This window comes from Leptonychotes weddellii, unplaced genomic scaffold (assembly GCF_054177405.1).
Source record: "Leptonychotes weddellii isolate Sample4059 unplaced genomic scaffold, ASM5417740v2 HiC_scaffold_815, whole genome shotgun sequence".
In the NCBI taxonomy this organism is placed as follows: Eukaryota; Metazoa; Chordata; class Mammalia; order Carnivora; family Phocidae; genus Leptonychotes; species Leptonychotes weddellii.
In genome coordinates, this window is record NW_028052132.1 from 1 (window position 1) to 14888 (window position 14888).

Genomic DNA, 14888 nt, shown 5'->3' on the forward strand with positions numbered 1-14888 from the left:
GGGTTAGCCTGGTGATGGGTATTAAAGAGGGCACATTCTGCATGGAGCACTGGGTGTTATGCACAAACAATGAATCATGGAACACTACATCAAAAACTAATGATGTAATGTATGGTGATTAACATACCAATAAAAAATTTAAAGAAAAAAGGCATTGCATGGTACAGAGAAATTATGAAAGCAAGAGTCAAATCAATGCAGCAAACTTCATTGTCTTATTTCAAGAAATGGCTACAGCCATCCCAACCTTCAGCAACCACCACCCTGATCAACATCAAGGCAAGACCCTCTACCAGCAAAAAAGTTTATAACTGGCTGAAAACTCAGATGATGGTTAGCATTTTTAGCAATAAAGTATTTTTTAATTAAGGTACGTACATTGCTTTCTTAGACATAATGCCAGTGCATACTTTAAATAGACTCCAGTAGTATAAACATGATTTTATATGCAGTGGGAAACTAAAAAATTTGTTTGACTTGTTTTATTATAATATGCACTTTATTACAGTAGTCTGGAACTGAACCTGCAATACTTCTGAGGTATGCCTGTATATGTAAAAGTTAGCACAGTTCTATGGCACTAAGTACATCCACGAAACTGTGCAATCATCACCACCAACCATCTCTAGAACCTTTTCATTTTCCCAAACTGAAACTCTGTACCCAATAAATACTAACTACCCATTCCATCCTCCCCTAGCTGCTGGTAACCACCATTATACTCTCCGTCTGTATGACTTTGACTACTTCAGGAAACTCATAGGAGTCATAAAATATTTGTCCTTCTGTAACTGGCTTATTTCACTTAGCGTAATGTCCAGGGTTTGTCCATATTGTAGCATGCTGTATTTCCTTCCTTTTTAAGGCTGAATGATACTCCACTGCACGCATATACATTGTGCTTATCCATGCATCTGTCAATGGTCACTTTGGTTGCGTCCGTGTTTTAGCTACTGTGGATAATATTAGCTGCTATGAACACAGTGCACCGATGCCTCTTCAAGACCCTGCTTTTCTTTGTTTTGGGTATACACCCCAGAAGTGGAATTGCTGGACCATATGGAAACTGGAGGAATCACCACACAATTTTCCACAGCAGCCATACCATTTGATATTCCCATCAGCACTGCACAAGGGCTCTAATCCAAATCCTCGCAAACGCTTGTTATTTTCTGGCATTTGGCTAATATTGATGCTAATGGATGTAAAGTAGTATCTCATGATGGCTTTGATTTACATTTCTCTAATGACTAGTGACGCTGAGCATCTTCTCTTGTACTTATTGGCCATCTGTATTTCTTCTTTGGAAAAATGTCTATTTAAGTCTTTTGCTCATTTTTAAATCAGGTGGTTTCTTTATTGTAGAAATTCTTCATATAACATCAACATCATATTAATTATATTATTACTCACTTGTCATCTATAGGATTTGCAAATATTTTTTCCACTCCATGAGCTGCCTTTTCATTCTGTGATCATGTCCCTTGATGCACAAAAGTTTTTCATTGTGATAAAGTTCACCTTATCTTTTTTTTTTCTTGTCTATGCTTTTGGTGTCACATCCAAGAAGTCGTTGCCAAATGCAACGTCATAAAGCTTCTCCCCTTTGTTTTCTTTTTATAGTTTTAGCTCTTACTTATAATAGGTCATTGATCCATTTTGAATAAACTTTCATATAGGGTATAAAGCAAGGATGCAACTTTGTTTTTCTGCATGTGAATATCGAGTTTTCCCAACACCATTTGTTGAAAAACAGGATTTTTCTTTTAAGCAGGTCAGTCAGTCAACCAGGTACCACAAAACAGCTACCATGAAGTTACTGATTTGCAAACAGTCCAATAGTTAGGCTTTTTAAAAAATGATCTGTGTACAAGGGCACAAAATCATAAAGAGAAGCAGAGCACCACTTTATTTAGGATACTGCCTTCACTTCCGAGGTCCTGACAGGCTTTCATTTCTCATTTCACTTCTTCCTCTACTCCTGGAGCTTAGGACAGTGAAATGAACGTTTCAATTCACTTCTAATCTGATGTGAGTTCAGCCAGAGTTGGGGGAAAAGGCAAGGCCAGCTCACCATTTAATATGATCTAAGTCTACAGATCCTGAAAAATCCCAATGCGTCTCAAATGAACTAAGGGGAAAGAGACTTTGTTTCAGTCCTGGAGATGGCAGTACCAGGAAAAGGGGGTAAAAAAAAAAAAAAAAAGCTGAAAAAAGAAAACTCAGAAGAGAGGTAGGGACAACTGTGATGGCCAAATCTTTCTGTTCTTTTCACCTTGCAACTCGAGATACTGCAAATAAACTTAAATCTTTTCTTAACTCTTTCTCTATACCTCTTTTTAATCAACATATATTGTTCTGTGCTGTCTGTTTCAGATGCAGTATTTCTGTTTTCCCCCAATAATGGAAGCGCTCCTACTGCTTCTGCTTCCCCAGTGCCCAGGCCTACAGCACAGGCCAAGTATTTACTGAATTGCATTTGCAAGTCACTTACACATTGTAACAGCTTTGGTCAAAAGAAACCTAAATTAGTTTCTACAGCAATAATCTGCCCACAAGCACAGAACTGACTTTGTCACTCACTTCATGATCCCTTAAATTTGTATCTCCTGCAAATATAACTGTAGCTGACTCTGGAGCCTCTTGCATTTTCTTTAAAACCGTTTTTAACTGATTCATTCGTTCCTTAGCATGCCCTCTGGTGCTCTCCAAATGAGAAGTCATAAGGCAAAGTTCATTTCCCGACACACTTGCCTGCAACAGGATAAACAGTTATAGTTTAAGTTAAAGTTCACTAACCACTAATGCTGAAAAATTTGATAACAGAATCGACCGATTATTCAACTGATTGGTATATATTTACCAAAGCAAAACTATATAATCAGCCCTGTGCTCATATTTCTAGGTCAAGGTGTAACATGATAATCCTGCTCCCAAAGAAGACTACTTAGCAAACACCCACTACTACTTCAAGACCTACCTCAAATGTCATCTCCACTGGAGTCCTTCCCCAATGTCCCCAGGCAATCAGTGGCTCCCTCTGCTATATTCCTATAGCATTTTAAAGTTCCCTTCACTGAATTACAGCATAATTATTTCTCTCCTACAAAGTCATGAGTCATTTGAAAGCAAAGATGGTTGTTTTATTTTCTGCTATTACCAAGAGCTTGGCACATAGGTACTCAAAAAAAGTCAGTTTAATGAATGAGAATCATTTACCATTTTGCAGTTAAGATACTAAAAATGCAGGATCTATTAATTATTTAAACTGCCTGCCTGCAGAATCAAGTCCAGATTCTTTCACACTGGGCATTCATGACCTTCCGTAATTTGGATCCAACCTGTTTTACCAACTTCTTGTCACACTACCCCTTTTCATGCCCTCTATACCCAACTGAATATAACGTTCGTTTATACTTACATATGTCCTTTCTCATATACTTATATATATATACACACATCCTGCAATATACAATTTGCCAAAGTTTGCTCATGGTGGTTCTGCCACCTGGACTCTTCTTAACGCACACATCTTACATATTTTTCAGGGCTCAATTCAAATACAAATTCCCTCATCAAACTTTCACTAAACAACCTAGCTAATCTCATCACAAGAAAAAACTTTTGTGACCGTGTATGGCAACAGCTGTTAACTGGATACTGTGGTGATCATTTTGCAACATATATGTATCTGTCCAATCATTGCATTGTACACCTGGAAGTATACACTGTTGTGCCAATTATATCTCCATTAAAAACAACAACAACAATCTAGCTAACAGTTACCTCTAAACTTCCATGGCACATCATTACACCTCCTCCAGGGGCATTTATGCCTTTCCTTTATTTTAGTTACTATATACTACACTCTCTCCCTTGCTAATCTATAAGCTCTAGGAGAGTAAGATCTTTTGATTCATTCTTGTAAGCCTCACGAGTTTAACAGAGTACCATATGCAACGCATTTAGGAAAAAAAAAAACCATTTTAGGAAGCAAATGTGAACTGTTAGTAAATTCTTGAGTATTCTTAGGAAGATACCTAATGGGTCAGGATTTTATGTTTACAAATTTGTATTGAAATTTGTGTAAAAACTTAATTTACAATGTTCTTTAAGACTAAAAGAATGTAGAAGAGACAACATTTTCTCTAATGGCAATTAAAAAAAAAAATAGATACCACAATGGAACTATAAGAAACAACTCAATCTTTAAAAAAGTCAATTTAAAAAAATTACTTACATACACACACAAAAGGTTTCTCATCATTTTTGTATTTGGAAAAGGGATAATCTCTTGGCTTTTAAATTTCACTCTCGATTTCTTCAACATTATAGCTGTGAAATATCCTTCTTCACGACCTTCAAATGTTTGTGGAAAAGAATTTAGGCTGAGAAGTCAAGAGTATTTGCAGTTTATCACAAGTTCCCCTACTGAAGGTTTTATAACAGGTACAGATACTTAAATGGATCTGAATCTTCAAAGTAAACTATTATTTCAAAATAGGTGAAGACAGCCAACTGAGTCCCTATGTTTACGCCCCCCCCCCAAAATAGCTGGATATATCGAAGAAATATAAAAATGAAAAAGAATTCACATAAGTGCCAAAAATAGTTAATGCCAATATCAAGCAAGTAAATTTGAGAAATTTCTGAAAGGAAAGATGAGACTTACACTGAGCCAAACTAACATGCATTTACTTCTCACCATGCAAGCACCAGAAAAATTATAGTAAATGAATAAAAAATTTAGAAATGTATAAAATCGTAAGAAGAGGAAAGAATAGAAGTAGAGGGGCAGTGAATAAAAGCTTCCAACTGTTTTTCAGAAAACAAACTAGCTGAAAAAGTGGAAAGTGATTTACTGGAGCAGAGGGAAACCAGAAAAAGAGGAAAGGGGGAAAAGGAAGAAACAAGGGAAGGAAAGGGAGGGCTAAGGAGGACAGCAGGTGGGCTAGAAAAATGGCAGTGTGCAAGCAGGTAGGGGAGGGTGAGTGGGACAGAGGAGAAAAGGAGAGAGGGAAAGAATTTTCCAGAACTGAAGGTCACAGTCCTCCAGTTTGAAAGTTCCTACACAAGTTCAGCACAATGGGAAAAAAAAAAAAAAAAAAAAGACCCAATAAAACAAGGAAGGAAACCAAGTTGGAGGAATAGCATGGTATTCAGAAAACAGAAATCTAAAACAGAAGAGTCAAAAAAAATCCCCCAAAGAATGCAGCAAAGTTGTCCCACAAAGACAGAAAGAAAAACAGAAACAAGAGATTACCTTCTCCTTAGCAACTGAGAATTTATTATAAATCAAAATTAAAATCACATACTATGTAAAAGTGAAAGTCAAAGAAAACACGCGATTTAGCCAACTATTATGGAATGTAGCCAGTGTGTGGTACATTAAATGCATTCAGTAAAAACAAAATAGATGGAAAGTGAAAAAACTATTCAGGGCAAAAAACTAGGAAAAAACCCAAAATCAATTAAAAGGAATAAAAACAGACTTTTAGAAAAAGTATAACCAAAATGCACACTTGTCACACTTAAAATTTTTAATAAATTAATTTCACTAAAAAATTACTCCAGGTCTCAAAATTTTGGCTAAAAATTTACATTTTCCTTAAAAACCATCCATTTCCAATACTTTTCACATATATTAAGCTGTAAAACATATTCTCCTATGGTTTTTCTAGTATCCTGTGTCTGGCTTACTTTTCTCAAACTTTTTTTATTTTTGCTTTTTTTTGTGTGTGCTCCTGTAGGCTAACCTTGATTTATCTCTTTCATTGACTGTTTTTCAAAGACAAAGACAGTAACAGGAAAATTGTTACCTGTAATAATCTCATAACTACTTGCTCTCTTCTTTAGGTAGCTACAATACGGGGGAATAACTTCCTGTAGGAATACCACATCTGGGCTGTACCTAATTCAAAACATCAATTTATAATAAATCCCAGGTATACTATTTCATTTGCTGACACCTAGATTAGCAAAAAACCACAACATAAAAGAAACACAAAATTACTGCCCCCCTAGGGCACCTAATATTCAATGTTTATACTGATATTTGATAACTATAAAATGAGAAAGATCTGTGCTATTTAACAAATACTGTAAAGATCAAATTAAGTAAGAAAAACACACATCATAACACTTTCAAGTGAAAAGAACTGGAATCACTGACTACAGAAATCAGTATATGGAGAGCCTACAAGGGTCCCATACTCCATTAGATGCCTTACAAATTATCAGTCCTTGTGGAACAGTTAACCATGACGAGGAAACTGAGCTGCAGAGAGCTCCGGTGGTTCACAAGGGATTACAGAAGGTCATAGAGCCAGTGGGTAGCAGATACAGACCATTCTGATAATTTTACTTTCAGAGCAATAATTACATACAAAGTTTAAGTGAAACAGTACTAGAAAGCATCTAACAAAAATTAGTGTTCCCTCCCCACCTTGTCCACACTCTTGCTCTCAGAGGCAGTCACTCTCCATTCTTTTACATGTTTCTTCTGAGAGCTAGATTTTGAACTCAGATCAGATTCCAAAGCCCATGATCTTGACTGTTACCCTCTTTGTAGATAGGTAAGCCACGTTGCACGTTATCATGCTACCATTGAACCTAAGTAATAATACTTACAAAGTTAGATAGGAACACACCCCTCGAGCCCTCTCTGGCAGATTGTTTAGGTCCAGTCCATCAACATTCCAGGTAATGAGAGAGAACACGCTGCCATCTTCTTGCTGATTCCCTTCAGATGTACTGGCTTTAGAACTAACGGAATCAGTTGTCTCCTCATTCGTTAGGTCAACACTGGCAAGATTACAGTGAAACACAACTCTGCAAGTCATCTCTGATCAATTCTAAATTATTTTCTAACTATTTGTACTCCTCATCTTACAGATAAATTAATTTTAAAAGAACCCTAAAAGTATCTGCCTATAGAAGAGCAGAAGTCATACAACTAAGGAAAAATAGATTCTTACGTGTTATCCAAATGTTTGCTCACTTACATAGTTAGAGCCAACTCAATATCCCTCAATGACATGGATCAGTCACTAAGATGATTTTGTAAACTCTGACCTGAAATCAGACTATGTAGTGTAAGATTTCCATTTTGGATTCACTTTAAATCATATGTGAAATGTATGAAACATACGGAATAAAATCTCATTGTGAGTAACAGCAGCCATTTTTGTTAGTCCCCTCACTGAAAGGTGAAGTCTAACACCTCTCCCCCCGAACCTGGGCCTTACTGACTTGCTTGACCAACAGAATATGGTGGAAAGGAAATCCCAGCACTTCTGAGGCTTGGTCATATGAAACTTTGCAGCTTTCACTCAAGCCTTTTCGAACACCGTCTCCTGAGAGATCACCTAAAAGGTCTGACTACCCTGAGACTACCACACTGGAGAGGCCACACGCACAAGCTCCAGTCCATGGTCCTGACACCACCTCACACCATCCCCACCAAGGACAAACCATTATTAAAAGGTGACTGCCAAGCAGTTATATACCATACATAAATTTAAGAAATAGGTTTTTATATTTATAACTTTAATAAATTTAATGTCAGTATTTTAACTTTTTAATTAAAAAATTTTATTGAGATATAATTGACATATAACATTATATTCCTTTCAGGCACAATAAAACGATTTAGTATTTGTAAACATTGACATGTGACCACCACAATAAATCTAGTTAACTTATTATTTTAACTTCTTATTTTGAAATAAAATCAGACTTTCAGTAAAACAGTAAAAAGATTTCTTTTCACCATTCACCCACATAAATGTTAACATTTCACGTAACATTTACTTGCTTTGCTCTTTTTATTCTGAAATGTGTGCATAAATACCTTTGTATGTATTTCCTAGAAACAAGGACAGGCTTACCTGTATACCCAGCATTACTGAACATCAGAAAGTTATCACTCATACAACATTATTATATAATTTTAAGACCTATTCAAATTTTGCCAACTGTGTCACAAACGTTCCAGTTTACCATTCTGGGATAGGGAACTCCTAATGGTCCTCCCTTCCACCATTACTCAGCTGGATTCACATTTTTTCTGTGGGACTATTTCAGGGAATCCACTTCCTCTGTTTCCATTTATTTTTTTTTTTTTTTTAAAGATTTTAATTTTAAATAGGCTCTACACCGACCATGGGGCTTGAACTACAACCCCAACATCAAAAGTGGCATGCCCAACTGAGCCAGCCAGGCACCCCCTGCACATACTTTTTTTTTTAAGTAGGCTCCACCCTCAAAATAGTGAGGGCTTGAACTCACCACCCTGCATCAAGACCCTCTGTTCCAATTTCTTTACTGGTTACAATTTAGGTTGCAACTGACAGAAATTAACTCAGGCTCCTATGAGCAAAATAGAGGAATTTAGAAGAAACAGAAACATGTCACAGAGCCAGGTATGGGAATGCAGCTATCCCTGAGGAAATGCAATCAAGGCTTTCTCTTATCTGACTCCACGGACTCAACTTCCCTCGCTTCATTCTCCTTCTGCAGACCACCTGTTCTCAGCTTTCCCCACAAATACTAGGTTAGCATGTGACCATTCCAGCTCTACAGGAAGATTCAGACTGAGCTCTCTTCCTCCCAGTCTGGAAATCCCAGGAGAGAGGATCTGACTGGCCAGCTTGAGCTAGGCGAATACTACAACATGGGAGGCAGAGCTCTATCACTGCGGATGGGGGACAATTCGCCCTTAAATAAGAGGCTAGTCAGGGAAGGGAGCCTAATGAAAGGATCTTACTACATCTGTAAACTGGTGCAGCTGAAAAGATCATAGGGAGAAAAGTGTCTTCACTATGAACAGTTAACTCCACAGGTTGCCCATATATCTGGGAGAACTTTATATACATTTACTGAGAGATTATATGCCAAATACTGTACTAGACTTTGGGAAATTAACAATGTATAAAACAGATACTGACTTCGCCAAATGGGTAGTTTAGTGGGAGACAAAATATTAAACAGCAATTACAACATAAACTAAGTTACTATGACTGGGATCATGCAGGATGCTGTAAGATTACCTACAAGGGGAAACCCACCCAGACTTGAGAGATCAAGGAATGCTTCTTGGGAGATAAGTCCTGTCTAAGATGGGCCTTCAGGTAAATAGGACTTAGCATGGAAAGAGTCGAACAAAAGGTTCTAGGCAAAGGTAATAAATGATGCGGGAAACAAAGGCAAAAGAACAGTTAAATTTCCTTACTACCTACAGCCCGTTGACAAGTCCTTGAAACAGGCAGAGTGACCTTCCTCTAGGGGCTCAGCTGCGTTGATGTTAATACTTTGCTAAGGTCCAAAGTCAATCTCAACCGAACTCCCCAGGATCCTGTAAGTCAACTTCAACGTATAAAAAATACCCTTGGAAACTTCCTCTATCTCTACCATCCTCCCCCAAGCTACATGGTGGCAATCGTCGTCCCCTAAGCATATGGCCCACCGATACTCATCTGAAGGGTCTCATGACTGAGTTTTTACTAGACAGTAATAGATGACCTTTTCCTAACAATAGCTAGTCCCCTCAAGGTCCTGGAAACCTTGCTCCAAAATACCTTGGAGGCTTGTGCTGTCCCCAACCCCCTCCCAACTTGAAAGCATACAATGGGCCACTGCCTCCCAGTGCAGCTCTTTCCGCCCAGGGGTCCTGTGCCCGTGCTGTAACAAAACCACCTTCTTTGCACCAAAGACGGCTCAAAAATTCTTTCCTGGGAGCCTGCGTGGCTCAGTCCGTTCCGGGGCTGCCTTGGGCTCCGGCCATGATCTCAGAGCCCTGGGATCCATCCCCGCACCTGGCTCTCAGCTCAGCCGGGAGCCTGCTTCCCCCTCTGCCCCTCCCAGCGCTCATGCTTCCGCGCTCTCGCTCGCTCGCGCTCTGCAACAAAATCTTAAAAAAAAGAGTTCTTTCTTGGCCGTGGGCTCCAAACCCCGACCGTTTCTACGTCAATAAGTATCTTTACAAAGGACGCAAGGCAAGAGAAAACGCCCACTGGAGAGAGCGAAAGTTGGATGCCCCGTAACAACCGCGGCGTAGGAAAGAGGGGGTGAGGGGGCCCAACCCGGAAAGACGGGCAGGGGTCAAGCCGCGCGCGGGCCGGTGCAAGGCAGCTGGCCGGCCGAGCAGCGCAGAGACTAGCACTCCGGCGGCCGCGGGCAGGGAATGAATGAACGGCCCAGGAAGCCGCGCACTCCCCGGGTCCCGCTCTTCCACAGCGCGCTCGGCCTCCCTCCTCCGGCCTGTCGGCGGGGTCTCCCTCCCCGGCTGCGGCGCACGCGGAGAAGCCCCCAGCCCCGCGCCTCCGCCCGGTCGCGCGCCCCCTCACCAGGACTCGGGCCCCGCCGCCGTGTGAGGGCGGCTCTCCGCGGCGCTCTCCTGCCCGGGCGGCTCGAAGAAGGAGTTCAGCGCTCTCTGAAAAACACACACAGCCGTGAGACCCGGGCGCCCCCCGGCCCGAGGTAAAGAGGACGAAGAGAGCGGCGAAGCCTACTTCCATCTCCCAGTCGTTCTCGGCCAGGTAGCACTGCGCCACGGCGGCGTCGCAGCTCGCGACCGAAGCGAACTCCACACACAGCAGTCGCCGCTTCTTCACCTCGGGCTCGCCGTCTGCCCGCTCCGCCTCCGAGCCGCTCGGCCTTTCCATCGGCTCGCCCCGGCCCCACCGCGCCCCTCACCAGGGCGGGAGGGCGGACGTTCGATCTGCGCAGGCGCCCGCCGCCCCGCGCACCCTCCTCAACCGCCCGGCCGGAAACGCGCTCCGCCCCCGGAGGGCGATAGGCGTGGCTGCGCCGCGGGAGAGGCGGCCGGGGCGGGGCGGGGCCCACGGCGCGTGCGCGGTCACAACGGGGCGGGGCGGGGCGCGGCGTCGGAGCGCGAGGCGCTGGGGTGCTGGCGGCCGGGGCGCGAGCAGCTGGCGGCCGAGCGCCCAGCGGGCGGTGAGGGCGCGGCTTTCCTCGCCCCGCTTGTCCTTGCTCGTTCGCGGACGTCGGGCCCCCGCCCCCCGGCTCGCCCGGGCGTCCTTCCTGCGTTGTGCCCGGGAGCCGCGGCGGCCCACGATGAGCTGCCTGACGCAGAATGTGCGGGAGCTGATGAAGGCGATGACCCGTGTCCCCGGTTTTGATAGAGTTTTGGAAAAGGTATTGGGTGGAAGCGTTGGCTTCTACAGAAAGCACGATGCTGAGTGCGGGTTGCGCGGAATTGGTGTCTCTCGCCCGATTCTGTTGGACTGCCGCGGCAAATGCACCGACTAGTAATGACCGCGTGTCAGGCCAAGCGCGTAGCGTGTTTCGCGGGAACGGACATAACTGAGTTCAGATCTGCCTCGATTTACCGTTGGGTTCCTTCCGGATCAGACCCACTGCCGGTTGAAAGTATGCTAAGTCGAAAGTGCATGTACTCCGCCTGGCCTGCGCGGCTTAGCTGCGCCAGTGTTGAGGGTGCGCAGGTCACTTCTTAGCCTGCAGCTGGGCAGAATCGTCCAACTGCGCCTGTTTCGTAAAAAGTGTTGAGTGTCTCCTGTAGTTTACTGAGGACTGTACTGCAGCTGAAAAGGGAAATGGTTGTATAGGTACAGAACTTTGTTTTATTTTTTGTTGTTGTTTGCTTTTAGAGAGAGAGAACGCCAGCGGGCAGGGAGGGGGAGAGAGAGAACCTTAAGCAGGCTCCGGGCCCAGTGCGGAGCCCGAGGCGGGGCTCGATCTCCCGTGAGATGCAGCCTGCCGGGCGCTCTGTGCTCATGACCTGAGCCGAAGTCGAGAGTCCGAGGCTTGACCCACCGAGCCACCCAGACACCCCTAGTTAAAGAATAATTTTGAGTGTAGTCGCTCACCCTCCTGCTGTAGCCTGGGGCTGGCTGGGAGCTACTGCCCCCTCACTGCCACTGCCCGGCATGTCGAGAGCGTGGCAGTGTATGACTAGCTTGGGAAAAGATCCAGATTCAGAATTCGAAGTTTCTGTTGGATGTGTAATGCTGTCACACCATCGGAAAGTTGAAAAATCTTACGCCAAACTGTCATAAGTCAGGGAATGTTTAAATGATTATCAGTTGTGAAGACAGAATTGCTTGGTTTCAGAGCGGGAAAGGACTTTAGAGTTCGAGCCTTCAACAAGCAGGTACCCCTAGTGCTCTGAGGAAGAGAGTAAGAGACAGTGTCTACGCTTAAGATGCCCTTGCCCGGACGCCTGGGTGGCTCAGTCGGTGAAGCGTCTGCCCTAGGCTCAGGTCATGATCCCGGGGTCCTGGGATCGAGCCCCGCATCGGGCTCCCTGCTCAGCAGGAAGCCCGCTTCTCCCTCTCCCACTCCCCCTGCTTGTGTTCTCTCTCTCACTGTGTCTCTCTCTGTCAAATAAATAAATAAAATCTTAAAAAAAAAAAAAAAAGATGCACTTGCAACCTCGAGGATTAGAAAATAAGTAATCGCAGTAAGGTAGGAAAGCCAAGTTCCAGGTAGAGTGGTGCTACCTGGAGTCAGGCAGGGTTGGCGTCTGTCCGCGTGGCGCATGAACAGACTAGCCCAGATTCCTAGTTTTCAGTGTCTTTGTAGAAATCGTGTTATGTAGGATCATTTATAAATAAACATGAATAACAGAAGCCCTTGGTTATGTCAGATTTGGAAGACATTAACCTAAGAACTTTTAGGTTTTTTCTAAATATTTTAAAGTATGCATGCCTGTTCCCCCCCCTTTTTTTTTTCTTCTTAGAGAGGGAGGGGGGTCAGGAAGAGGCTGAGGGAGAGGGAGAGAATCTTAATTAAGCAGGCTCCATGCCCAGCACAGAGCCAGATGTGGGATTTGATCTCACAACCCTGAGGTCATGACCTGAGCCGAAATCGAGAGTCAGACGCTTTACTGACAGAGCCACCCAGGCACCCCTGCTTGTTTTCCTTCTGATGAGGAACGAGTATTGGGAAATTGCCAATACGTAATTTAAAAGTGGAGTTTAAACACAGACCAACTGCTGTCATTTGTAGGAAGAATGTAGGCTGTTGGACCAAAGTCTTCCTCCTGGAAACAACATTTGGGCTATATTTTCAACATGTAAGTAACTTTCCCTAATTATATCCAAGGGCTTTTGTGAAAAACATAGGAAATAATACTTAGACAAATGTATTTAATGTTTTCAAATAGCAAACACTATAAAATCCAAGGATATGCTACTTTTTAACAGTAACTTTTTGAGAGAGATAATATGCAACAAAAGAAGCACTGGAAGCAGGGGAAGAGTGTTCCAGGCAGGGGAACAGCCAACGTAAAGGCTCTGAGACTTTTAAACACCGTGTGCTTACAGCAATTCCAGAGGAATCCCAGGCGGGCGAGCTGGAGGTGAGATCTCACATACGGCTTCATTGTTACTGTAAGGACTTAGGTTTTTACTTCAAGGGGTTTGCACAGAAGACTGACAGAACTTGACGTGTGGCTGGGGCAGTCCCATTGCTAATGAGCGAGCAGACACAAGGCCGGCCAGGGCGGGAGCAGGAAGGTGAGGGGGAAGGCAGCTGCCACGGCTGGAGAAGTGACAGCTTGGGCCACAGTGGCAGGGTGAGGAGTCGTGGATGGGGGCTAGGGATGTGACTGGGTCCTGGCCATGTCGGAAGATACAGCGGACAGGGTTTGCTGATGGAGGGCGAGTGAGGACAGAGGAGTGAGTACTCCAGGCTGGGGGCAGCTTTCCCTCTCAGGCTGTTTGTCCCTCGAAGACCGTCTAGCCAACAACTATCTGAGATTGCGCGTGGCTTGCGTGGCTTGCATCGCTCACTAGACTTCTCGCTTTCTCCCCCTGCCCCGCCCCCCAGAGTTACACTGCCTACAGCTTGAGCACTAGTATTCGTATGCTCAGAAAGGAACCAGACTGCAGAAGGTTACGCAGGGGATCTGATCCGATCACCTTCAGAAAGGCACCTGCTCATTCAGTTTGTTCAGGCCTCGCAAACGAAGCAGAGTTTAATTCTGATGGCGAGAAGAGCAGGTGGGCTGTGGTCCGTTCCAGTAATGACATTTATGTTGAGTACGCTGAGCCAGACGCCGTATTAACAGTTTACCTACATAGTTCCTGTAGTCCTCCTGACCATGCTGGGAGGTAGGTACTCTATGCAGGAGACAATTGAAGCTAACTTTCCCAAGGCCTTACAGCTAGGCAGTGGGGTCTAATCCCGTGTCCGCTCCAAAGCCCATGCTGGTGACAGTCTGATAGTGCGTAATGTTAGAGAACCTGTCCTCTAGCTTGCAGGGTGAAGCTGAAAGCAGGTGTGGCCTTGGGTAGTCTTGTGAGGCTGAGTGATCAGTTGACCCTAAGACTCCGGTGGGCCCTGGAAAAGAAGCCAGCAAACGGATGGTGGAGTGGCCAGTGGAGGAGGAGGAAACCCAGAAGGTGGGCTTGGGAGTTAGGGAAGGGCCAGGAAGAACTGAGAGGGGCTGAAACGTATCCACTGAGTTTAATAATTAGGTCATTCAGGGACTGAATTTAGTAAGAGAGACAGTTCCAATTGGGCAATTTTAAGAAAGATCCATGTGAAACTATACAAACCGACTTGCAGTTTGATGGCTGTGTTCGAGTCACAGCTTTAACAGGAAGGATGAGAACTCAAGTGTTCTGTGACACGCCAGGCCTTTCTCTCGTTGCTCAGCTTGAACGTTATCTTAATCTTGACAGAACCTACGAGGACAGTGCTGCTATGTCCACTTTACAGGGGGGAGACCTCGGTGAAGGATCCAGCCTGAGTGCTCCTCACCATCCCTCTACAGCCGCCCGTGTTAAACACACACGCATGCTGCACACCCGAGCTGCGGGCCTGCCCCCGCAGCGTGACCCGCGCAGGCCCTGAACATAACTGTGCACGTTCACACACTGTCCGCAGACACCTCTTCTGGT

The 14888-nt window shown here is 44.1% G+C and overlaps 1 protein-coding gene and 1 long non-coding RNA gene across 2 annotated transcripts; both read right to left on the minus strand.

The window, feature by feature from the left end:
- Positions 1-1778: 1778 nt before the first annotated feature.
- Positions 1779-10725, minus strand: TDP2 (tyrosyl-DNA phosphodiesterase 2). Its single transcript, XM_081811513.1, has 6 exons — positions 10512-10725; positions 10347-10432; positions 6631-6804; positions 5820-5911; positions 4241-4359; positions 1779-2754 (listed from the first exon to the last, which is right to left on the minus strand). Exons 1-6 carry the CDS (start codon positions 10662-10664, stop codon positions 2536-2538), a joined length of 843 nt encoding a protein of 280 aa, XP_081667639.1. The 5' UTR covers positions 10665-10725; the 3' UTR covers positions 1779-2535.
- A 2388-nt stretch (positions 10726-13113) lies between these two features.
- Positions 13114-14842, minus strand: LOC145719902 (uncharacterized). The gene is made up of 2 exons (XR_014142672.1): positions 14544-14842; positions 13114-14325 (listed from the first exon to the last, which is right to left on the minus strand). It is a non-coding gene; the product is annotated as an uncharacterized LOC145719902 (long non-coding RNA).
- Positions 14843-14888: the final 46 nt, after the last annotated feature.

Coding starts and splice junctions, on each gene's coding strand:
- TDP2 (XM_081811513.1), bottom strand. CDS start 10,664: ATGGAAAGGCCGAGCGGCTCGGAGGCGGAGCGGGCAGACGGCGAGCCC. Junction 4,360..5,819: donor TAGTTATGAGATTATTACAG/GTAACAATTTTC, acceptor AAACATTTGAAG/GTCGTGAAGAAGGATATTTC. Junction 2,755..4,240: donor GAAACCTTTTGTGTGTGTAT/GTAAGTAATTTT, acceptor ATCCTGTTGCAG/GCAAGTGTGTCGGGAAATGA.